General features: G+C 48.1%; 1 protein-coding gene across 3 annotated transcripts in view; it reads left to right on the top strand.

Moving 5' to 3' along the window:
• Eml1 (EMAP like 1) overlaps positions 1-23,838 on the top strand; it is a 159,010-nt gene extending 135,172 nt beyond the window's left edge. For all 3 annotated transcript variants that reach the window (XM_038337119.1, XM_038337118.1, XM_038337117.1), the window contains exons 11-22: positions 455-589; positions 1,151-1,250; positions 2,203-2,357; positions 8,666-8,791; positions 9,026-9,157; positions 11,098-11,165; positions 13,628-13,716; positions 18,799-18,896; positions 19,008-19,095; positions 20,401-20,496; positions 21,577-21,707; positions 22,371-23,838. In XM_038337119.1, coding sequence (XP_038193047.1) covers positions 455-589; positions 1,151-1,250; positions 2,203-2,357; positions 8,666-8,791; positions 9,026-9,157; positions 11,098-11,165; positions 13,628-13,716; positions 18,799-18,896; positions 19,008-19,095; positions 20,401-20,496; positions 21,577-21,707; positions 22,371-22,496 — 1,344 coding nt within the window. In that variant the 3' untranslated portion in view covers positions 22,497-23,838. The remainder of the gene's footprint in view (positions 1-454; positions 590-1,150; positions 1,251-2,202; positions 2,358-8,665; positions 8,792-9,025; positions 9,158-11,097; positions 11,166-13,627; positions 13,717-18,798; positions 18,897-19,007; positions 19,096-20,400; positions 20,497-21,576; positions 21,708-22,370) is intronic.
• Positions 23,839-24,856: the final 1,018 nt, after the last annotated feature.

Raw genomic sequence — 24,856 nt, 5'->3', positions numbered from 1 at the left:
CCTGACCTTCCCTGTCATCCAGTGTTGCAGCAGGGATATATGGTGTTAGTCCTGTGTGCCAGAGGCACTGTCCTAGCCAGGATCGTGACCGTAGAGCTGAATCATTACATAGAAGCAATAGTCAGGGCCAGTCACAGTGGACTAGGACGCTTGTTCTGGAAGTAGGAGTAGGGTTGAGAGGTGCTGATGTGGCTGTCCTGGGTCCTCCCTAGAGATCCCAGTCACTGGGGAGAGAGAAAAGGGTGGTATATCTGTATGTCACCACCCAAGATGACATCCCCCTGCTCAGCCTTCCCAGCACTCCCTGGGGCTCCCAGCCATAGGGCGGAAGACAAAGGGGAAAAGAGGCACCAGCCAGAATAACTGTGCAAAGTGAAGTCAGTGGGGCTTGAGAGGCCCAGTACCCTGCTCGAGGCCGGTGGCATTTGATTCTCTGTTTTCTTTTTTCTTAAAGTGTTCGAATGAAGCGGTCTTTGCTGCGGATTTCCACCCCACAGACACCAATATCATAGTCACCTGTGGGAAGTCACATCTGTACTTTTGGACCCTAGAAGGAAACTCCCTTAACAAGAAGCAAGGGTTGTTTGAGGTAAACTGCACTTTTCTCTCAGTTTTCCTGCCTGGCACATGCGAGGGGCTGGGTGGGTGTTAAGGGAACATCGAGAAAGTTCCTTAGCCTTTGTTTTAGTGACAGATATGAGGGTATAGAGAAAACCATGTTTCCTTGGAGTTCCCCAATCAGCTGGGAAGTCCTCAATGTCTTTAGAATCTCCTTGGTTATAAAATGGGAAGAGAAGTCAGGACCTCCTGATGGGGCAGCTAGCTGCAGCAAGCCTGAGACAGACACCTGTTCCCAGGGACCAGTACCCTGGCTTTGCTAAGGGTGTTGGGGACTGTCTGTGCTCTGTCCCCCATCCCTCATGCCCCCTTTACCGCCACCATGCTTGAACTGTCTACAGCTTTAGTATTCCACAGACATTTGGGGTTGCAGAAACTCCTTTCTCTTAAAGCGGCTAATCTGGAAGCACGCATTACCCGATGAGGCTGGCACCATCCAACTGGGCTTGATGGGGGTCCTAGCTTTATTAGCACAAATAAAAGGATGTCTTCAGTAAATAATATGTCTGTGCATGCTTGCTACATTCCACAGAAACAAGAGAAGCCAAAGTTTGTCCTTTGTGTGACATTTTCCGAAAATGGGGACACCATTACTGGAGATTCAAGTGGCAACATCTTGGTGTGGGGAAAAGGTAACAAGCAGTTCTCCTAAAGCCATTGGATGGCTCAGTAATGCTGTAACCAAGGCATTGGTGATATTCATAGAAAGGAGCTTTGGTGTGGCGTACAGGATGACCACTAAGTTCCAAGTTACATAGGTGTGTTCGTGTGTATGGTTTTAGTGAAACTATAAAGTTAGGTTGGAAGAAAACTGGGTAGCATTAAGAGTTGTTGACTTCGCATAAACCATTGTAAAAGACTTTTTAAGGTCAGGATACTGTGTGGAGTTAATCACGTTGCTGGGAGAGCTAATGGCAAATATAACCCAGACGGTATTAACAGCTCTAGAGCTGTGACCTGTGTAACTTTTCCGATCCACGTGGCACCTGACAGATGTTGCTGGAGTGCTGTAGACACCAATACAAGTGAGACGCTTGTGCACAGGTCAGATCTGAATCCCTGCAGTTAGAGAAGGGAGAAGCGGTGCCAGCTAAGGCCAATGAGAATTCACAAGCGTTTTCTAGGTTCAGGAAGACCCCCCCCGCCCCGCTTCCTCCAGGGTCTCAGAGTTGGGCCTGGAAATGAAGGGGAAGATATGCCTCCCAATGTAATTTCAGAATGGCAAGGTGATTTTTTTGGTATCTACTGTAGACAGTGCTCATTTGACCCTTAGAACAGCCCTGCCATAACCCCATTCTGCAAGTGGGCTAGAAGGAAACAGCCCACTAGGGAGAAACCAGAGAACACACAGAGTCCAAGTTCCCAGCCACACAGCTCCCGGGACTTTCCTCAGTTACAGGGCGATCCGGTTCATGCATGCTGGACTCCGAGAAGGTCAAAAATCTGAGCCGTTGATAGGAATGTATTAACATAACGCCATAACCTATAAGACCTTGAAAACAAACTGAAACGGGACTAGCAATGGCCAGAGGCTAGCCTTTTGATACGCTCTTCATTAATGGTGCTTTTTCCTGGTGTGTTTAGGTACAAATCGGATAAGCTATGCAGTTCAAGGGGCCCACGAGGGTGGCATTTTTGCACTTTGTATGTTGAGAGACGGCACACTGGTATCAGGAGGAGGGAAAGACCGGAGGCTCATTTCCTGGACCGGAAACTATCAAAAACTTCACAAGACGGAGGTAAACCCCAGTGTGAACCCTGGACCTGTTCACCTGATGCATCTGCTTATGGTTTGGAATCTTCAACTCAGTGCTTTGAAAAACTATATTAGATGAATTTTTATGGGGGACAACCATCTTAGGAGGCAGTTTCTGTACACATAAAACAAAGTAAGGCTTCAGGCTACCCAACACTTCCTGTTTTGAACATCGTTTTAGAAGCAGTCTTCATTTTCCAAGGGACCCGCTCTCTTTTCTCCGGTCCCCATATGCTGCTTGCATACAGCATCACTGTGAGCCGGGTACATTGGCGCCTGATTTGTTCATAGCTCTCAGCCGAGGGCCAGCACACTTTCTCACATTCCCGGTCCTCTGCAGTTCATTTCACCACCTAAGAACCAGAAAGCAGACTGTCTTCCCATGGGAGCCAAAGCGAGACCCCTGGCATCCTCAGCCCCACTAGTTCAGGTTAGGTTTGACATCAGTGTGAAGGGCAGCACTCCGTCCCTAGCATGCGATGGCATGTCGATTTTTCCAGCTTCTGAGTCACACTCTGCCATGTGTGTGGCACTGTTTAGGGTAGTCTGAAGTTGTGGTTCATGGGTCCTTGGTACGGAAAGGCTTTCATTAACAGTCCCTTCCCTTGTAGCACGAATTCTAATTGGTCCTACTAATAAAAACCTGGAGTCAGATATTAGGGGGTGAAAGCTATAAGTTCAGAGACACAGAGCAGCTAGTTCTTACTGCTACGAACTCCTCAGATGGAATAGGGTATTCTGTCTCTTCAAAACCTCAGATTGAATCCTGAGCTCCTGTCTCCTCACGCCTTACATTCCTCTTTCCATTCAACCATATCATTTCTCATCTCCACCTTCCTAGTCCTGGGATTAAATGTGTGAGCCACCGCTTGGCTCTGTTTCTCTTTTAGACTGATCCAATCTTGTGTAGCCCAGGGTGGCCTTGAACTCACAGACGACCGTCTGTCTGCCTCTGTCTCCCAAATGCTGGGATTTAAGGTGTGTGCCACCACTGCCTGGCCTTTATGTCTAAGTAGTGTGGCTAGATCCGTACTCTTATATTCAGGCAGGCTTTGTTTGCTACAGCACAAACAAAATATCACCACATTCCCTTTCCGTGATTATTTGATAGTATACCTTTATTGAATGTATTTTTATGTGAAAGAGTGTTTGTGATGTGTGTGTATATATATACATATATATACATATACATATGTATATATATGTATATATATACACACACATGTGTGCATATGTAAATCCACGCTCATGCACATATCTGTCAAGGCCAAACGATGTCAGGTGTCTGCTCTATAACTTGAGTCCTTGAGACAGGGTCTCTCAGTGAAACTGGAGCCAGGTTGGCAGCCAGCAAGCCCCGGCCATCCTCCTGCCTCCACCTGTACCCGGTGCTGGAGCTATAGGTGTGCACAGCTGTGCCTGGCTTTTTATATGGGTGTTGGAGATCTGCATTCAGGGTTCTAGCTTGTGTCTTTTTCCCAGCTGGTATCTCCAGATGCTCATGAAGGTCTTGACCTTGGTGATATGTGTGTGTGTGTGTGTGTGTGTGCGCGCGTGCACACACACACACACACACACACACACACACACAAAGTCTTGCTACATAGTCTAGGATAGGATAACTTTAAGCTCTTGTGTAGCATAGGCTAGCCTCAAACTCAGAGATTTTCTTGCTTCAGCCTTCTGAGTTCTGGATATATATGTCAAACATCATGGAATACTTTAAAGATGTATAGTTTTTATTTGCTGTGTATATTGTCAGGACTGCCCGGCCTGTTCACATGTACCTGAGAAGGGGAGTGAGGATGGAGGAAAGAAATAGACAAGAGACAGAAGATAGAGTCGGCAGGGCTTCCAGTGAACACTGTAACAGCCCATATTTATTTCTCATAGCCCCTATATACCCCTATCAAAAGGGGGGAGCAAAAGACTTCCTTACCATGATACAAGGAACAAGCAAGCATAATTACTTCCTTACATCTCAAAAATAACCTCGTAACCACACCCTAAGTCAAACATCCTTTGAGGAGCAAAGCGACCAGTGGCCACACCTTTGTCCAAACATCCTGTTATTTGTCCTTGTGAAACAAGAAAGGGTTTGAACTCTCTGACCCTTTGTCGAGATGGAACGGATTCAAAACTGTGGTCTCTCGCAGTATATCTCAGTAAGACTCAACACTCCAGATGCAGAGGCAGAGGTAGGAGAACTTCTGTGAGTTTGAGGCCAACCTGATGATCTACATAGAGAGTTCCAGGACAGCCAGGACTATGTAGAAAGACCCTGCCTCAAAACAAACAACAACAAAACAAAAAGGAGGAGGGGAAACGAAGAGGACTGGACAGATGGCTCAGAGGTTGAGAGCACTTGTTACCCTTGCAGAGGACCCAGGTTCAGTTCTCAGTACCCGCGTGGCCACTCACAACTATCTGTAGTCTAGTCTGAGAGAATCTGGCATCCTCTTTTGGCTTCCGTGGGCACTACACACATGTGATACACATGCATACATGCAGACAAACATTCATATATATATATATATATATAAAATAAATAACTAAATCTTTGAATGAAAGGAAAGAAAGAATATGTTAATGGTTATATTATTATGTGAGATTGATATGAGAGAAAGCATTTTATAAATAACAAATGAGGTGAGACTGTATGTTGTCAACTGGGAAATTACTCATTACATTATAATATGGTGTATTAGAGGAATAGAGAACATTTCTACATATTGGTAGTACTAACTGTAGCACAGAGATTCTCTCCCACCTGGTCTTGCAGCCATTCAGTCCCCAAATTCTGTCCCACCCAGTCCTACAGCTATTTAGTCCCAATGAAACACACAGGTCTATTAGCTCAGACTTATTAACTAGCTCTTACAACTTAAAATAACATATAATTCTTGTCTGTGTTTAGCCATGTGGCTTGGTACCTTTCCCCAGGGCAGCATTCTTATCTTGCTTCCTCTGCATCTGGCTGGTGACTGCATCTGTGCCTATTCTCTTCCCAGAATTCTCTTAGTCTGGTTGCCCTGCCTAAACTTCCTGCCTGACTATTGGTCAATCAGCATTTCATTAAACCAATACGAGTGACAAATCTTTACAGTGTACGAGAGCATTCCCCACAACAACTGATTCATTTGGAGATTTGCTAAGATCTAAGAACACATCTTTGGACACTGCAAGGAAATTTAGAAGTGTAATGGTTTAAGTATAATGCTGCAGGTCCCTGAGTGGCGGCAGTGGGCAGCGGGCCATGAGACCACGCCGCAGGTCCCCGAGTGGCGGCAGGCAGCGGGCAGTGGGTCCCGAGATCAAGGCAAGCCACGAAGGCAGCCGGGTCCCAGGCAGGAAGCCACATAGCAGATGAGAGACTGAGATGGATAGGCATCCATGCAGAGTGAAGTTGGATATTTATTTAGTGAGTTATGAAGGGGAAGGGGAGAAGAGGAAGAGGAGAGAGAGAGAGAGAGAGAGAGAGAGAGAGAGAGAGAGAGAGAGAGAGAGAAATGGGGGAGAAGTGGGGAGACAAAAGCTACCTCTTGAAGAGAGAGAGACGGAAAGGAAGGGACTCAGGCTAGAAGCTGAAAACCAGCTTACCTTGGTGGACGGTGGACGGGGGAGGGAGTGGACGTGGCTTGTTTCTTAAAGGGACAAGACAGACCATTACAAGAAGACAAGAAGACCCGGGTAAGTCATCTAGTTTAATCCCTGTTCCTTAGTTGAGCAATGCCCTAGAGTTTCACAGAACTCTGAGTCATGGGATCAGACTAAGACCTGTGGGAACGGGGTCACCACATTGCTCTGAGAACCTCTGTGTTTGTATGTCTTACTGAACGGTTGGCTGTGGTTCCATCCTCAGCGTTACTCTGTCAGTGTTCACCACTAAAGAACCATGCTTGACAGTCACCAGCAGAAGACCCCAAGTCTTCTGGACAAAAGAGTTTAGGTATGCCTAAAAAAATTTTTGGCAGCCCAGTTTGTGAAGACCAGTTCTGCACAGACGTCACTATGTGTCTGAGTTAGACACTGCCTTTCTAGGTCTTTCCTACAAATTTCTTTGTTTCAGGTTCTTCACGGTGGGCAAGTTCTTGGGCCCCTTTCCTTGAAATTTGTTTTTCTACTCCTGCTTTCTTTTCCTTTGAGGTTGCGTGTGCTTCAGTGTAGATAAGTCACCACCATCTTCTGGCATTTGAAGTTCGTGCTCACACTTAATGCCGTCCCATCTCAGAGGACAGTAAAGCTGAGGCACCAGGACAGACATCACACACGCTGAGTTCAATCCTGTAGCACCCGCACCAAAAATGAAAGCATGAGTTGTTTGTAGTAAGATTCGATGCATTGCTAGTCATGGGCATTCGTATGTTAAACTGTAAAGAAGGTACTGGAATCTATTCTGGCATCTCAGATGGCGTCACTCACCATGCAGCTCTTCCACTTCATAGAATGTCATTCCTTCTCTTCTTTAAAACTTTTCTTAGAAAAAAATTTAGATTTGAAGGGTGTGTGTGTGTGTGTGTGTGTGTGTGAGAATGGGGAGGCCAGATGTCAACTTTTGGTGTTATTCTTCAGGGGCCATCCATTTTATTCTTTGGGACAGCATCTCACCGAGCTGTGACGCTTGCCCTCTCATCTAGGCTGCTGACAGCAAACCCCTGGGACTTGTCCACCTCTGTCTTCTCAGTGCTGGGATTCCTTGCTATCACAGCTGGCTTTTACCTGGGCTACAGAAACAAACTCTGGCGCTTAACCAACTGAGCTATCTCCCAAGCTTCTTTGACGTAGAATCTCACTCTGTAGCCCAGGCTAGCCTCTGACCCCTAGCCATCCCTTCTCAGCCTCCCATGCGCCAGAAGTCCAGACACACTCCACTCCACCCGCCCAGCCATTGCCTTAGGCCTCTGCCGATACATACACAGAGCAGAGACTGTGTGCCGGGCAGTCTGCTCCTCACCACGCCAGGCCTGGGTGCCTCATGTCAGCCCCTGGGCCCAGCTACCCCAGCATTCTTACTATAGCAAGAGAATATCCTTCACTTTAGCAGAGTGAAACTGTTCTTAGCAGGTGCATTCCGAATGTCTCCCCGTGCTCCTGTATACTTACCAACATGCACAGTGACACTGCCCTAGGGCCACTTTGAAGTTAAAGGGGGGTTTTGGAACTCTTACAAGTCTCTGGTTTTATCAGCTTCTGAGACAGGAGGCCTAACTAGTAAAGGATAGGTTAGCCAATCATACTCCCCCCGCCCCCGTCCCGCCTACTCTGTTTTTGAAACAGGGTCTTTCTATGTAGCCCTGGCTGGCCTAGAACTCACTATGTAGACCAAGCTGGTTTCAAACCCGCAGAGATCTGCTCGCCTCTGCCTCCCCGGGGTTGTATTAAAGGTCATGGTGCCCTGGTGCCCTGCTAAGACTGTATCCTTGCTGATTCATTTAAAATAGTTAAAATGTTTATAGTTTAAAAAATAAAATACTTGCCTAGATACAAGAAGTCCCAGGTCCACCTCTAACACCACTAACAGGCAAACACACATGTGGGCATTCTCTCTAACTCTCTCTCTCTCTCTCTCTCTCTCTCTCTCTCTCTCTCTCACACACACACACACACACACACACACACACACACACAGGTTTAGAGTTTTGATCACTTTGTCAACAGCTAGCTGTGATATCTATACAACTTAGTTTCTCTTCTGGGCACACACACACATACACACACACACACACACACACACACACATATCTGTCATTAAATGTTAACATGCAACACAATTTTTGTTTGTTGGCTGTCCTGGAACTCACGCTGTAACCAGGCTGGATTCGAACTCAGAGATCCTCTTGCCCCTGCTTCCCTGAGTGTTGGGATTAAAGGCGTGTGTCGCCACCACTACCAGGCATCACAAATATTTTGTTTGTTTGTTTGTCTTTTTGTTTTTTGAGACAGGGTTTCTCTGTAGCTTTTTGGAGTCTGTCCTGGAACTTGTTCTGTAGACCAGGCTGACCTCAAACTCTTAGAGATCCCAGGCGTTCACCACCACTGCCCAGCTTCACAAATATTTTTAATGCCTGAGATAAATGCTGGTGCATATCTATAATCCTGGCTCTTGGGAGAGACTGAATCAGGAGGATTACCTTGAGTTTGAGGCCAGCCTGGGTTGCATAATAAATTCAAGGCCAGCCTGAACTACACAGTGAAATCTCTCAAAAGAAAAAAAAAAGAAAGAAAAAGAAAAAAAATGCCAATTGAATGAAATCTTAAATCTTTGTTTCCATGTTACTCTTTACCACACAGATTCCTGAGCAGTTTGGCCCAATACGGACAGTGGCTGAGGGGAAGGGCAATGTCATCTTGATAGGCACAACTAGAAACTTTGTCCTGCAAGGCACTTTGTCGGGGGACTTCACACCCATCACTCAGGTATTGTCAGCTTGGCAAATGCCAAACTCTACACCCTGCCATTAATGCAGATGTATGTGAGCATGGGAAGGGCGGCTCCGGAGTTTCCCAGTGGGATGACCTTCTACTTCAGAGTTGTGTTTTGTGTCGTGATTAACCTGGGAGGAACAAGCTGATGAGACAATCTTTCAGACCTGATGTTTGTTCCTCTGTGACCGTGGGATCTCAGAGTCCCTGTGTCTTGGCTCTTTGTAGGGTCACACTGATGAACTCTGGGGGCTGGCCATCCATGCCTCCAAACCTCAGTTCTTGACCTGTGGACATGATAAGCATGCCACTCTCTGGGATGCTGTTGGTCACCGGCCTGTCTGGGACAAAATCATAGAGGTAAACGTGCATGCTCCCTTTCTGGGTTTCCTTGTAAAAACTCACCTGGGATGGATTTGTGCATGAAATTAGCAGTGATAAGAAGTTAAGATCAGTGTTTTACCTTTTAATAATCGCCTTCTTTTTAAGGATACCTCGTCCTCTCACCCATACCATTCTGCTTTACCACTGAGCTTCCTCAGCAGCAAGTTAGCGTTTCCAAGCAGGTGATCACGATTCCCGAGAGGGGTTTTAGCTGACCCAGGTGCTGAGAAGGCCTGTGAAGAGCCTGTGTTCTGTGGTGGCATATCTAACAGAGCTATGAGCCACACTGAGGACACGGTTTCACTTATCCCGCCGTGGAGTTTGGTGGCCGAGATAAAGCACTCGCGCTGAACTGTGCAGGGGAAACACAGATTTCTTATCAGAGTCTCCTGTCCCTTCCCCAGCGGAGACCAGACTGGCGTGCCTGTGCTGCTGGCTCGTCAGGCTGTGAATGGGTCGTATCACCCTTCGTTCCCACAGCTCTTCTGCGGGTTGAAGAATTTTAGCTTTGCTCTGACTGTTCACCAGGAAAGTGGGGAACAGAGAGGCTGAGTTGCTTGTCAGGGTCACTAAGTTAGTAAGTGGGGGATGGCTCCGTGGTTGAGTGCACCCCCTGCTCTGCAGAGGACTGCATTCTGTTCCCAACCCCCACAGGCCCACTCACAACCGTCTGGAACTCCAGTTCCAGGGGATCTAATGCCTCGATCTGGCCTCTGGGGGCATCAGGGTGTGCTTATATACATGCAGACAAAACACTTACCATCATAAAATAATAATAATAATAACAATAATAATAATAATAATAATGTGGCTCAGTTGCCCAGCTCAGACTGACTCCTAAACCCAGACTGTGTTCTGTCACACTGTAGTGAATCACAGGCAGCCTCCATTGGTTACTTGTCTCCTGGTAACTCACACACCCCATGTAAGGAAACGGCCCTCTTGCAGTACCCGGGATTGTGCGTTTATTCCTGCAAAGCTGCTGGTATTTGCAAGGGCCTGGGCCTGGGTCTGGACTGTCACAGGGTGCTGCTCACTGCCCCCAGCTGTCTGGGGGTCTGAAGGGTAGGCATTCCCACTGCATCGAGGGAGGGAAGCCCTCCTGCGGTTCCATGAGCATGGCCACCAACGGAAAACCCTGACACCCCACCTCCCTGCCCCTCACCAGGCAGTTAACTAATTGCTCTGGCCTAACATAGCTTTGGGACCAGGGCTGGAATCCACAGCCCTGCAGTGTCCTCGACCCTCTGCCTACCATCCCCGATGGATAAAGAATCCTTAGCCTCTCCACACCTCAGCACCTCCATATGAAAAGAGTTGTGTGGTTCAGCTGAGCTGTTTTAGAGAAACAGCTTGTCGGGGAGCAGATCAAGGGACCCCGAGTTCTGTTTGCAATGACGCAGCACCAGTTTAGTGAGGATGACTGCTTTTGGAATCAGCTGAAGATGGTGTGACTGGTATCGAGTCTCCGTCTGCTCTGTGGTTTCCGTTTGCTCTGTGGTTTCCGTCGCTCTGGTAGCATCTCTCTGCCTCCGATGTCCACTCCTGCCCTGGTGGTGGCTGGTGGTGGTGTTCCCAGACAGATGGAGCCCACTATTTGACCAGCTTTCCACTGAGCCCGGGGGTCAGTGAGAGGTCTAGACACACCAGTTATGGCCCAGAAGAAGAGCATTTATCTGTCTGCCTTTTGTGACTCCTGTAGATAGGACAGACTATAAGACGACAGAGAGATTCGGCCAGGACAGGCCTGCACTTTGGTTGCAGTCTGACGGGGATCCCAGCGCATTTATTTCCTCTGGGTAGCAAGGAGGCTTTTCAGACAGAGCCGGGTAGCCTGGGTAGCGAACTGCAGGGGTGGGTTTTGTGCTGTCCTGCTGTGTCTGCTGTCCATTTACACTTCCTTTAAAATATTTTAGGATCCAGCTCAGTCTTCTGGTTTTCATCCTTCAGGGTCTGTGGTTGCGGTCGGGACACTGACTGGGAGGTAAGCCCCTCCCCCGCCCCACCCCTCGCACAGCCTGTGATGTCAGAGTCCCTGAGAGCAGCTAGAAGTCTGAGCCTCCCTAGAGGCAGGGGCAGGTGCATGCCAGCTTTGGCTGCATCTTTTCTGTTCCAGGCATTTACTGAGAATTAAATTAAAACTCAAAAAGCGAAACCCGAGCCCTTCCCATTTGAAACCTTGAGGAAAGCCATGGGTCTGTTTACGCTTCCTCCCCAGCTCCACCCCCACCCTCCTCCATCTGCCTCTAGCTCCAGAGGCTCTCAGAGCTCCCGGGAGCCTGCTCAAGAGTAGTGATTCTCAACCTGGGGGCCACGACCCCTGCTCTCACTGGAAGGTACAGATATTTACATTATTACTCATAAGAGCAGCAATATCACAGTTATGAAGTAACAACAGAATAATTTTAATGTTGGGGTCGCCACAACCTGAGGAACTGTATTAAAAGCCACAGCATTAGGAAGGTTGAGAACCCCTGATCCAGAGCCTCTGGCAGAAATGGGCAAGAAAACTGAGGAGCAAAGCCTGCTCTCTCAGCTAGAGAAGCTTTCAACGCTGTAGGAAGTGCCCAGATCCCGGGCCTCCAGACTCAGATCCCGGGTCCCGGGCGTCCAGACTCAGCTTCCTCTCCCAGCTCCTCTGACACTCTAGGCAGTGGATCTGTGCTCACTCCCTGGCTTCCCCGTGAGCAGCAGTGCATCTATGGGCCACTTGTACAAACTCTCTGACTGTCTTTCTGCTCTGTAAGTTATGGTAAAGCCACCAACACCAATGACTGAAAGAGCCGTGTACATAGGGACATCTCCTGAGCTGGCTAGCGGGAGATGGCGGTGGCTGGTATTATCGTTGTTTGGCAGGGTTTGGCTGTGTTTTCGTTTGTTTGACTCAGTAGAGCAGTCTGCCCTCAGGGATGTGGTCCAAGACCCCTGCTGGATGTCCAAAGATGTCGTTGTTTCAGAACCTCGTATAACCTAGCTCTTTCCTCTCATCCACGCCCGTGATAAGACTTCACGGCATAATGCAGCTCACGTGAGCGGTGAATGACAGCGACCAATATTCAGATGGATCTGTTGAGACGGTAGAGGTTCTGTGCACATGGTTTTGTCTCAAAGGGTCTAGTTGTGACGGACTCACCCCCCCCCCATGATGGAATAAAATGATTTGGTTCCTCACAGAGAAGAAATGAAGCGAATAGTGTCCTCAGAACAGATACAATGTGAAACTTGCGATCCTTTTTCCGAAATTTTCTAGTCAATGTTTTCAAGCCCGAGGTTGAAAAGGACGAAGACTGAGTCTGTTATAGCCCCAGCTGTATAGTCTTAGATGTTCCTGCCATTGTCCTTTCCTAAAAGCATACTACTCTGATTTTGTTTTTATACCTGTGGGGTTTATAAAGACAACCACTCACAAGTCATAGCAAAGGTGTCTTAAGAGCCCTTCTGCTTAGAACCCACATCAGGCAGCTCACCGCCATCTGTAACTCCATCTCCAGGGGATCTGGCACCCTCTGCTGGCCCTTCCTGGTACTACATGTGTGTATAACACCCCCCCCCCCCCCCCCCCCGACTCACACCTATACACATGATTTTCTTTTTATCAAAAAAAAGCATGCATGACGGCACCCATGTGCACAAACAGGCACACAGGGACCCTCTTTGAGACATCAGAGCTTTAATTCAGTAGACCCTTCCATCTGACTGGCTGGCAACCCGGCAGAGATCGCCATTTGTTACCTACTGACAGGGAGGTGTGACAGCGTTCAGAATTGAAGTATCCTAGGATGGAATAGATGACACCTGCGACCTAATCCTATAGTTTGTCTCCTCCTCACACATCTTTGATCCCAGGACCAAATACTCAGCTAAAAGCAACGTACAGGTTTCCTGAAGGCCCCCTGGGTACCCAGATAGTTAGATCCCAAACATAGACAGGACGGCAGGATCTCTGCATCTGTCATCCAGGTCTGAAACCACAGCAGCCAGACCACAGCCAAGGGCCTGGGAGCTCCATCATTCTGAGGCTTAATGCACCTTGTTTCCTGCTCCCTGGCCTTAGGAGAAGCTCTGATCAGTCCCAGCATAGTGGGGAGCATCGGGGGTTGGAATGTCGTAACCCCTCAACTCTCTACCCACACTCTGGGGTCCCCCTCCTCATCCTCATCCTGGGCCAGAGCTCTGGGGCAGCCACTTCATGCTCGTGACTCTCTGCTGCACCTCTGACCACAGGCCCTTGTGCCAGCTTTTGCTCATCTTCCTGCCCTAGATAAACAAACAAGATTTCAAGAGAGCCTTCCATGCTAAGTTCTGAAGGGCTCTGGAGGTGTCGCTCCTTTCCCAAGGGAAGGCTGGCATGGAGGGAGGGAATTTCCTCGAATAAGAGGCTGTGCTGTGGGGACAGCCTTGCGTTTTTACGGATACCTCACTCTGTGTGTCTCACGTCTACCACAGGTGGTTTGTGTTCGACACGGAAACAAAGGACTTGGTCACCGTCCACACAGACGGAAATGAGCAGCTGTCCGTGATGCGTTATTCACCAGGTCAGATACAACTTTCACTTCTCACAAACGATGCCGCTCTGCACAAGAAACAAGTTGGCAATTCCTCCAAGGGGGACTTAGCTTAAGCATGCATAATATAGCTGTGTTTGTAGGGTTCGCTGCCCTCCCTCGGGTCACAGGGCAACTGTGCTTTAATTTTGTATGAAAAATCTCTCTCTCTCTCCATCTCCATCCCCTACTTACTTTCCCCCCCCCCCTTTAATTTTTTTGAGACAGGGTTTTTCTTTGTAGCCTCATTTGTCCTGGAACTCACTTTGTAGATCAGGCTGACTTTGAACTCACAGAAGTCCTCCTGCCTCTGCCTTCCAGGTGCTGGGATTAAAGGCATGCACCACCACCACCACCTGGTTTATGTTATAGAAAATCTCAAACAGAATTAGACAGAGTGTCAGGGTGAGGCCCCCACCTCATCACCAGGTTTTGAAGTGATCACTCTCTTGCCTTCATGTCTTTCCAAGATGTGTGCCATTTACCCAGTACAAATGTGTAGTTCAGAGGTTCATGGGGGCTGGGGAGATGGCTCAGTCCATAAACCATGGGCCATGCAAGCATGAGTCCAGATGATCTAATTCCCATCCCTGTTTGGTAAATTTGTATTTATTCTTCTAGATATTACTGTTATTTTTATTAATGTGAATAAAATTTTTCTGAATTTTATTTTCAGTTACTAGTGTATTGAAATAAAATCGAATTTTGCATATGGCTCTTTTATATAGGTTCCCTTTTCTAAACCCTCTAGCCAACTTTAAAGAGGTGGGAGGTATCATGTGCATATATGTATATGTATGTATGTATGTATGGTTTCTATATATACATTTGTGGTTTGTATATATTTGTGTGTGTGGTTTATGTACATATGTGTGCTGTGTGTAGTTTGTGTGTCATATATGTATGTGTGTCTATGTACACGTGTGTGGTTTATATATGTGTCTATGTGTATATGGATGGTGTTTGATGTTTGTGTGTGGAATGGAATGTGTGTGGTCTATGTATGTGTGTTTGATTTATGTGTGTCTGTGTATAATTCTTCAGGATTTTTCTTACACAATGTGATATCATCTGTAAATAAGTTTGCCTTCTCTTTGGATCTAGATGCTTTTACTTCTCCTTCACTGCATAGCTGGTTCCTCCAGTAAAATGTTGACAAAGTTGGCCAAGGTGGCTCTCTTGTTTTTCTCTCAGTTTTTCATCTTTAGGGACAGATATACCATTTGTAGGGAGAGCATTCTCTTCTGTCCTGATTGCTCTCAGCATAAGGAGTGTTGAGGTTTGTCAAATGCTTTTCTACTTATGGAGAATGTAAGAAAAAAATGAGTTGGACATGGTGGTGCACATCTTTAATACCCCAGCACATGGATGCAGAGGCAGGAGATTCTCTGTGAGTTCAAGGCCAGTCTGATCTACAAAGAGAGTTCCAGAACATCCAGGGCTATACAGTGGGACCTTGTCTTGAAAAACAAACAAACAAACATGGAGTGTAGGCAGAGTTTTCTTGTCCTGGTAGCAGTTTCCCAAATAATCAACACTGAGACTTAATATTACTTATAAATGCTCAACCAATAGCTCAGGCTTATTACTAGCCAACTCTTACATTTTAAATTAACCCATATTCCTTATTTACACTCTGCCATGTGATGGTACCTTTATTAGCATGGCATATTTATCTCCTGCTCCCTCTGCATCTGGCTGGCTACTCCTGACTCTCCCCTTCCTTTTTCTATCACTCTCAGTTTGGCTTTCCTACCTTACTTTATCCTATTCAGCAATTGACCAGTACAAGAGAGCATCGCCCTGCAACCTGTCTTCCTCAAAAGTTGCTCATGTGAGCGAGCCTGTGTTTCCATTTCTTCTCTGTTATCCCAATGGCAGTCTCTGGAGCTTTCCTCTGGGTAATACTGCCTCCCCCTCAACCCCGTCATAAACTGCCCACTGCATGTGAGCACCATGGGCCAGCCAGCCATCTGGAGTCAGTGCTCTCTATCAACCCAATGGTTTTGACAAATCAGACAGCACACTATTGAGAAGCTCAACTAAAAGCAGGTGCCCATGTGTTCTCTGACAGAGGAGTGTGGGGGAGAAAAGCTGTCACTAATGCCTAGAAGGCTGCAGAGAAGCCCAGGAGCAGCACCTGGGCAGTGGACAAAGACTCTGGGGAGTGGCTGTCCTAGTCAGTGTTATTGCTGTGAAGAGACACCATGGCCAATGCACTGCTTATATGAGAAAGCATTTAATTGGCTGACTTACAGTGCCAGCGGTTTAGTCCATTATCATCATGGTAGGGAGCATGGCAAGCAGGCAGCACTGGAGCAATACTGAGAGCTACACCCTGATTTATAGGTAAGAGAGACTGAGACTGACTGGCTAGGTCTGGCATGGGCTTTTTGAAACCTCAAACTATCCCCAGTGACACACTTTCTCCAACAAAACCGTACTTTCTAATCCTAATCCTTTCAAATAGTGTCAAACCCTAGTCACTGAGCCTTGAAATCTGAGTTGATGTGAGCCATTCTTTGTTTGTTTATATTTGTTTATTTATTATGTATACAATATTCTGTCTGTGTGAATGCCTGCAGGCCAGAAGAGGGCACCAGACCCTATTACAGATGGTTGTGAGCCACCATGTGGTTGCTGGGAATTAAACTCAGGATCTTTGGAAGAGCAGGCAATGCTCTTAACCTCTGAGCCATCTCTCCAGCTCGTTTGTTTGTTTTTTGAGACAGTGTTTCTCTGTGTAGCCCTGACTGTCCTGGAACTCACTCTGTAGACCAGGCTGGCCTCAAACTCATAAAGATCCACCTGCCACTGCCACCTGAGTGGGGATTAAAAGTGTGTGCCACCACTGCCTGGCTATGGGAGCCATTCTTAATTCAAACTACCACAGTGGCCTCAGCTCCCAGAACTGACATTGGAACCCAGGCAGCCATGAAACACATGACAGGTGAGGGTGCTTATTGCTAAGCCTGGCCATCTGAGTTGAGTCCCTAGGGAACAAACTAACTCCTTATGAATTGTATTCTGATCTCTACTCATACAACGTAGCACACACACACACACACACACACACACACACACACACACACCCTGGGCCACAACTAACTCCCTATGAATTGTCTTCTGATCTCTACTCATGCAGTGTGGCATGTGCACACACACACACACACACACACACACACACGTAAGCATGCACTCACACACATGTGCACGCACATACACCCTGGGCCACTATGCTTCTAATCTTAAAATATGGGATTGGCAAGCCCTGCCTCCTAATGTTTGTTCGGGTTCCTGGGGAAGAGTTTAGACAGCACTAGCCCACAGCCCCCGCTCGGAAAGCGGTAGTTCCTGTGGTTGTCAGCGCAGAGCGCTGTGGTCATGATCAGATGGGGGTCAGGACGGGGACACTGGATCTTCTGAAGTTCCCTGGCCCTGTTTGGAGCCAGCAGTGTGGGTGCTCTGCCCAGGATCCCAGCCTCTGTAGTTTGCTTTCTTTCCCCTTCTCCAGCAAATATGCTTGCCCCCTCCCTCTGGGCTTCCTGACCACTTAGGCTGCTTCAGTCTTGCTCTCCTCCCCATTTTGCTAGAGCGTCCTAAAATACCATTTTCTGGTGGTCACAGTCCACGCCACCCTGTGTTATTCTCCTATGGGGAGAGAACTGGCCTTCCGGGCAAAGCGATGGTGTGTACTAGTGGTGCCAGGGACTTCCTAGTGAGCCTGACTGAGGACTTCAGGGCAGCCTACAGCTGTGTGGTATTTGAAAGAAAAATGGCTCCCAAAGGGAGTGGCACTAGTAGGAGGCGTGGCCTGTTGGAGTAGGTGTAGCCTTATTGGAGGAAGTGTGTCACTGTGGGGATGGGCTTTGAAGTTCCCATGAGGCAATTCACTTCCTGTTGCCTGCCAATCAAGATGTAGGACTCTCAGCTCTAGCACCATGTCCCTCCAGGACAATAATGGGCTGAACCTTTGAAATGCTTTCCTTTGTAAGAGTTGCTGTGGTCATGGTATCTCTTCACAGCGACAGAAACCCCAACTAAGACAACATGCTATGTGGGCAGGGATGGATGATCAGTAAGAGCAGGACTTGCCTGCAGCTAGTCTGGCTGGAGGAACCCATTGTCCCTCACTCCCTCCTCAGCACCCTCTCAACCACTTGAGGTCACTTCTCTGCTGTCGTTCCCTTGTCTCCTGCTGGCCCTGCTCAGAACATGCTGGCATTTCTGGACTAGTCTCCAGATCCTGTTTCTTCCTGGTGGGTCTTAGGGTCTCCCCCATCATCAGCTTTGGCTGCTTGTTGACCAGCTACAGGAAGGCCTTACCGAAAGCCCTTTGCCTAGCCTTTCAGCACCAGCCCTGCAGCCTAGCATCCTAGACTTCCTTGACACAGGCAGTGAATCCACTGAAGTGGAGCCTCGGGAGGATACAAGGACTCCTTCTAGGGCCCAGGCCCTATGAGGAAGGCTGTGGCTGCAGAGGCCCAGTCTCAGACAGCCAGGGCTAAAAAACTGGGTCTCCACCCTGCAAAGGTGGGGGAAAGGGGCAGCCAAGGAAGGGTTTTATACAATTTATAGGATTATATTTCAGGGGCCAGAGAGAGCTCAGTGTTTAAGAGCACTAGCTGCTCTTGCAAAGGATCTGAGTTCAGTTCCCAGCACCCACATGGCAATTTATAACTACCTGTAACTCCAGTTCTAAGGGTTCTGCCGCCCCCTTCTGGTCTCCTCAGGTACTGCATGTACATGGGGCAAATACCTACATTCATGTGGACAAAATACGTACGCACATAAAATAAAAATAAAAATTTCAAATTGTATTTTAAAAGTTTGAAAAAAGGATTTTATAAATGTTTACCAGACTCTATACTTAATACTTATATACTTATTCTATGGGTATTTTTCAAGCAAAAACTTTGAAAGCTTTATAGGATGCATTGAAAAGCAATGTATTTCCCTTTGAATAGTTCATTAATTGGGCTGCTTAGTTCAAATCTGTGATGGCAAGTGCCATTTTCTCTTGTGATGAATAACACAGTGGCTTCACATTCGTAATCTGTCCTGTTTCTGCAGATGGGAATTTCTTAGCAATAGGCTCTCACGACAACTGCATCTACATTTACGGAGTTGGTGACAATGGGAGGAGATACACAAGAGTCGGCAAGTGCTCTGTAAGTTTTTTCCGTTTCCTGGGGGCGCTTACGTGGTTGTTTCATGACGGTGGCATGGTGTCTGCCCCGTTCTGAAAGGCACGAGGGACTTACCCAGTGTTTCCCCCCCAGGGCCATTCCAGTTTCATCACCCACCTCGACTGGTCCGTGAACTCACAGTTCCTGGTGTCCAACTCCGGGGACTACGAAATCCTTTACTGTGAGTAGCGGGGCAGCAGAGTTGTCTGGGTTTGGATGATTCAGGACACTCGCTCTGAGACTCCCACAGGCCTGTCTCTCCATTCCTCAGTGTCCTCTGTGAGGTGGGGCCTGACCTTGGATTGGGCTGATTGGGAGGGATCTTGTTCCCCACCCTGGGGAAGAAGTGAGCCCTGTGTGAAGGTCCTAGAGGTGGGTGAATGTCACAGTATGGCTGGCCTTGGTGGAAGTACCCTCCCAAGCAGGCAGAGACCATGAAGTCCCTCCCATTTGGGTGGATAAAAGCCCTGGGGCCCTATTCCTTTTATGCAAGCCTTTCTTAGGCTGGTCCCTGTGCTTAGTCAGTACCTGGGAGGAGGAAGGATGCCAACAGCAGCCTTTGCTCTGAGCAAAATGGAAGGGGCCGTGGGATATGACAGTGTTCAGGTTTCCACCCGCAGGACGTTCCTTCGAATGCACACTGCTGTTTGCCCACACTTTCTCATGATCCACAGTGATTTCTCGCACATTCAAGCTTGTCCCTTTTATGAATAAAGAAATCAGGGTTCAGATGCAGGTGAGGGGCCTACAGCCAGGGGTAGGGAGGAAGTTACTCCCCTGGGCCGTCACCTGCTTGGTAAGGAGCCTGGGAAAGGCAGAGAAGAGAGGCAGCCAGTTCTAGGAGGGAGCCCTTCCTCCATGGGTCCCGCCTCACACGGGTGCACAAGAAGGCAGTTGCTTGGGGAATGGGTCTGTATCTAGAACCTACCCAGACATGGGCACCTAGGCATTAGTGAGATTCATGCAGGGAGCAGACAGATGAGCCTGGAGGCCTTGGCAACCTGCTGAGACTGTTTCCATGAACTTCCACCCCTGCCTCAGAGCTGAAGAGGCTAAGAGATGCATGTGAGCGTGTCATGCATGTGCGTGTGTTGTGTTGTGTGTGTGTGTGTGGTGTAGTGTGTGTGTACATGCTGGAAGAGGGATGAACAGTCCAGAAGCAAGGCAGTGTTCAGGCCTGCCATGAGAACACTTCCATGAGGTGGCTGGGACCAGAGACTGGCCATAAATGGGAGAAGCCATGCTGGTGGTAGGGAGCAAAAGAGGACGTCTCAGAGAAGAAGGACACTGAACCCTGAAAGGCAGCCTCTCCTAAAGCACAGATTTGCGTTCCTTCCCTGGCAAACTGGCAGCTGTGCTCCCACGGCTGGGAGGAGGGTCTTCCCAGATGGGGCGTGGCTCTGAGGACCCTGCCTGGCCTCAGGGAGGGCGGGGCCCTGGCGGGGGCCCTTGGCTGAAAAGTCACAAGGCTGTTCGCTTCTTCTAGGGGTCCCGTCTGCCTGTAAGCAAGTTGTGAGTGTGGAAGCCACAAGGGACATCGAGTGGGCCACCTACACCTGCACCTTGGGATTCCATGTCTTTGGTAGGGGTCCACAGATGTCATTGACTTTGAACATGGAAAATGTGTTCTAACGTATGAGATCATACCACCTCAAATCTTTCTTTAAGAATGTATATATTTTTAATTGTTTATGGGTATGAGTGTTTTGTCTACATATATGTCTATGCACCATGTGTATGCAGTACTGGTGGAAGCCAGAAGAGGGCATCAGATCCCCTTGGTACTAGAGTTACTGATAGTTGTTAGCAGTTATGTAGGTGTTGGGAATCAAACCCAGGCTCCATCGAACCAGCCTCACCACCTTCAGTCTGGTCATGGGCTCTGTCCCTGCTTGGGGCCATGATACACACTCTCATCTCCCAGGCTCAGGCTGTGTGAGAAGGATGAGGGAGAAATTAACCCCAAGCACCTCCTGCGGTGGTTACATGGATGTTGTACCTATATGAACCATGCAGCATGTGATTCATTTGCCACTTGTTAGGATTGTTATATTCTTTGATCCTTAGCCGAAAATTTTCACTTCCTTCAAAGCTCAACTTAGCCTAACATAAGTCGCTACAATCTGAGAAGCTGGAAGCCAGCAGGCTGATAGGACTTCGTAAGTCCCTTCAGTGCGGCTACTTTGTTTCCTGGTGTTGAGTGTCAAGCCCTCTAGGCTCACACCAGGGCTGCTTGCTGGGAAGCTGGTGTGCACTCAGCCCTCTCACATCATGCAGTGGCGGGTCATTTAGTTTTCAACCAAAAGTCTCTCCCAGGAAACAGTGCCCCTACCATCCAGATACCCCTGCAATCTCAAGAGCCTACAACGGAAAACCGCCTCTTCATAACCAGGGTGGTTGGTACTCTGCCATTGCACCCAGATGGGCCCCAAAGGAGGCAGGTAGCTCAGCACAGCTGTAGGGAACGATGCAGAGCTTCTCAAGGCTGGCCAGGTGGCCTGGACCAGGAAGCAGAGAGAAGCAGGAGCTGGAAATGAGCATCCTCCTCGCCCCTGATTCTAGAGCCCAGGCTGAAGGTGGTTTTCTTTCGGTGACGTGAGGGTGGCCAGGTCCTGTGTGTTGTGGGTCTGGGGTGTCCACTGTTGTCTGTGCTCTGTTTCAGGAGTGTGGCCGGAGGGCTCCGACGGAACAGACATCAACGCCATCTGCCGGGCCCACGAGAAGAAGCTCCTGTGCACAGGCGACGACTTCGGCAAAGTGCACCTCTTCTCCTACCCCTGCTCGCAGTTCAGGGTAAGGCCTTAGCCACCCACGCTCCTCCTCAGGGCCTGCGCTGTGCTCTGACCTGCGGGACTGAACCGTGGGTAAGGGCTGCCAGCACAACCCCACTGATCTGCTGCCCCAGCACCTCTGGGGTTCCCCTCTGCCCTCGGAGCAACCTCAACCCAGATGTGGCCACAAAGCTCTCTATATCTGGTATAGCTACTTCTGCAGCTATATGGGCTTCACCCCAACATACCACACAACACACACACACACACACACACACACACACACACACGCCTACGCCCCTACCTCTCCATGCCTGCTCCATCCCGCTGAACTGACCATGGCCTGTGCCTAGATTGCTTTCCTGGGCCTTGGTGAGTCTGAATATCCTTCAGCCAGATGACTCTATCCCTCACCCCAGCAACTGTTTAGTCCCACCTTAGGGTTGGCTCATACCTCGTGCATCTCCTGGCATTGATTACTTGATTTCAAGTGTAATCATGCGTTTACTTCTGGCTGGAGGATGAGTTCTACAGCCCTCTTGAGTTTCTGTGCACAAAGCGGGTGCACAGACAAGAGCAGCTTACAATCGGGGGAGTAACAGAGTTATGGACTGATCTCAGATCCAAGCATTTCCTGATGCCCATCAGCTCCATCTAAGCTTTCCTCCTTGCCATATTTTTCCAGGCTCCAAGCCACATCTACGGTGGACACAGCAGCCATGTCACCAATGTGGACTTCCTCTGTGAAGACAGCCACCTTATCTCCACGGGTGGGAAAGACACGAGCATCATGCAGTGGCGGGTCATTTAGTCCCCAGGGGAGCTCTGGGAGCTGATGCGCCCGAGGAGACAGACTCACGTTCCGCTTGGGTCACTGTGATTTCTGTTTTGTCTACAAACTCTTACAAACCTCAGGAAAATTGTCCCTCTACCGGTTACCTTAGTTTGGGAGCCAGCGAGTGTCATACCAGATAAGCGGTTTCGTGTCCGCTTTTGTTATATAGGACGGGACAGAATGCATGTTGGGTAAGGAAAGTTCCCAAGGTTTACATGGCAGTGGCATCAGCGGGAGGGACTGGTGTGCCCTCATAGTCACTTTTCTATGAACTCTTCAGAATGGTCACAGAATGCCTTTTAAAATATTATATATTGTCTTCACTGCTTCACTTTGCTAGGTCAGATATTTATAATGAAGTACCGAACTGCAGTCATTGATTAATTGGTCCTAAAAGGATAAATCACATAACTGAATCAGGAATGCAAATACCAGACTTTCCTTGGTCATGTAACAAAGATCTCACTAACCCCTTCCTTTGGGAGGCTGGCAAGAAAGGGATTGTGTACTCTCTGAATAAACAGTTTCCACTACAGAACCCCTGGGCTCCAGTGGGCTGTATCGGTGCTTCCACACTCTGGACAGACTGCCCTTCCCAGGGGCACAGCCAGTTTTCTCAGCACCTCCACAAACTTCACCCCCACCACCCATCTCTGTTTGTGTGCCTGATTATGGTGAGACTTCAGCCACCGCCCTCTGTGTATTAATGCATGATACGGTATTGTCCTTGTATAGGGTTTAGTAACTCACGATAAAATGCCCAAGCTGGGCCTCGCTGTGCGTGCTTTGGACATTGTACGTTTGTACCCAACGACCAAGTAGATCGAGTTGGAGAGGGACTGTCTTCAGTGTGGCGGCCTAGGGAGTGCAGCAGCTCAGGGGCTCCCGGTGCTAAGGGCAGCCCCCTTTCCCGACTCTTCGTGCACGGACAGCGCGCATCATAGTGGACTAAGATTGTGCTCTGCTGATAGGACAGAGGTGGTCTAAATGTGTCGAGAAAGCCTTACCCATTGTGTGACAGATTGACTTTATTGTTTTACATTGGGGACTGCATCTCAGATTTCTAAATAGAAGAATCACAAAGAGCTTAAGGACAATGTTGAGATTTTTAAGCAAACAAGCGAATCGAGTTGCCCGAACTCCACCACACCGGTTGTTTAAAGTGGCCGATGGAGGACGACTTTGGAGACGTTTCCTTGCCGTCTCTAGCCTGTTGTGAAAGGGCGGGGCACCAGGAAACAACATGACTCAAGATGAAGCCGTTTGTATGAACCCTTATCAGATATATTCTATAATGAAATAAAATCTTAAATGTGGATTTCTTATTGACCTATGTTTCTGAAAGTGTATCAATTAAAGTATTTCAAACTAGATATGATCCCCACTGCACTGTGTTCCCACACAGAGGGCTCACTAGGTCCCTTGCAGATGGAGTTCTGCTCTGTGGACAGTGTGGAAACATTCATCAGATGGGACAACTCTAAAATATACTGGCAAAATAGTCACTTTGAGTTGATAGTTAAAGAACTAATTAGATATCAAGGAAGGGAAAGAGACCCACGCCAATTTGCATATTGGCTCCTTTGGTATTACCGTGGCCTGGCAGAAACCACTTCAGGGAGGGAGGACTTGGCTTAGATTATGGTGTCAGGGGCTACAGGCCACTGTCATTTGACCCCAAGCATTTGGGGACAACGTCACGGTGAGGGGAACAGATTGGAGAAGCGACTTTGTTGTCTCATAATCAGGAAACAGCAAGAAGGAAGGGACCAGAGATACCAGCCATCTAAGGACCTACCCTCAGCAGCTACTGCCTCTATTGGTGCTGCACCTCCTCAAGTTTTCAGAACCTCCCACAATAGCCACACCCACTGGGACCAAGCATTCAAAGCCTGTGGGCGACATTTCACATATAAACACATATAACAACATATAATAAGTCAAGAAGAAAGATGTATATACATGTGCTCATATTTAAGATGTGTACTTACAAAGTATTATTCTATATTTTATTAGTTATGAAGACAATGATGTTTTTATATATTTTAAGCCAACCATCACAACATTAAGTACATAGTATATAGTAATTACTTATGAATAGTATTAAATAGCACTATCACGGTGGTACCATATTTAAATGGCCCAGTGTTAGCTTTACAGGTAGTATTGTTCATTATTCATATAGTACACAATGACGGCTTACCACTGCTCACCCCATCCTGGAGACAAGGAGCTGACTTGTTTCTGCTCATATTCAGGAAGCTGGAGAGAAGGATGTAATTAAGATTCTCTGTAACGCAGATATAAGAACAAATTGTTTTCTAGGCTTACAAAGC

This window comes from Arvicola amphibius, chromosome 7 (genome assembly GCF_903992535.2).
Source record: "Arvicola amphibius chromosome 7, mArvAmp1.2, whole genome shotgun sequence".
Taxonomy (NCBI): Eukaryota; Metazoa; Chordata; class Mammalia; order Rodentia; family Cricetidae; genus Arvicola; species Arvicola amphibius.
This window is presented reverse-complemented; position numbering and strand designations above follow the sequence as displayed.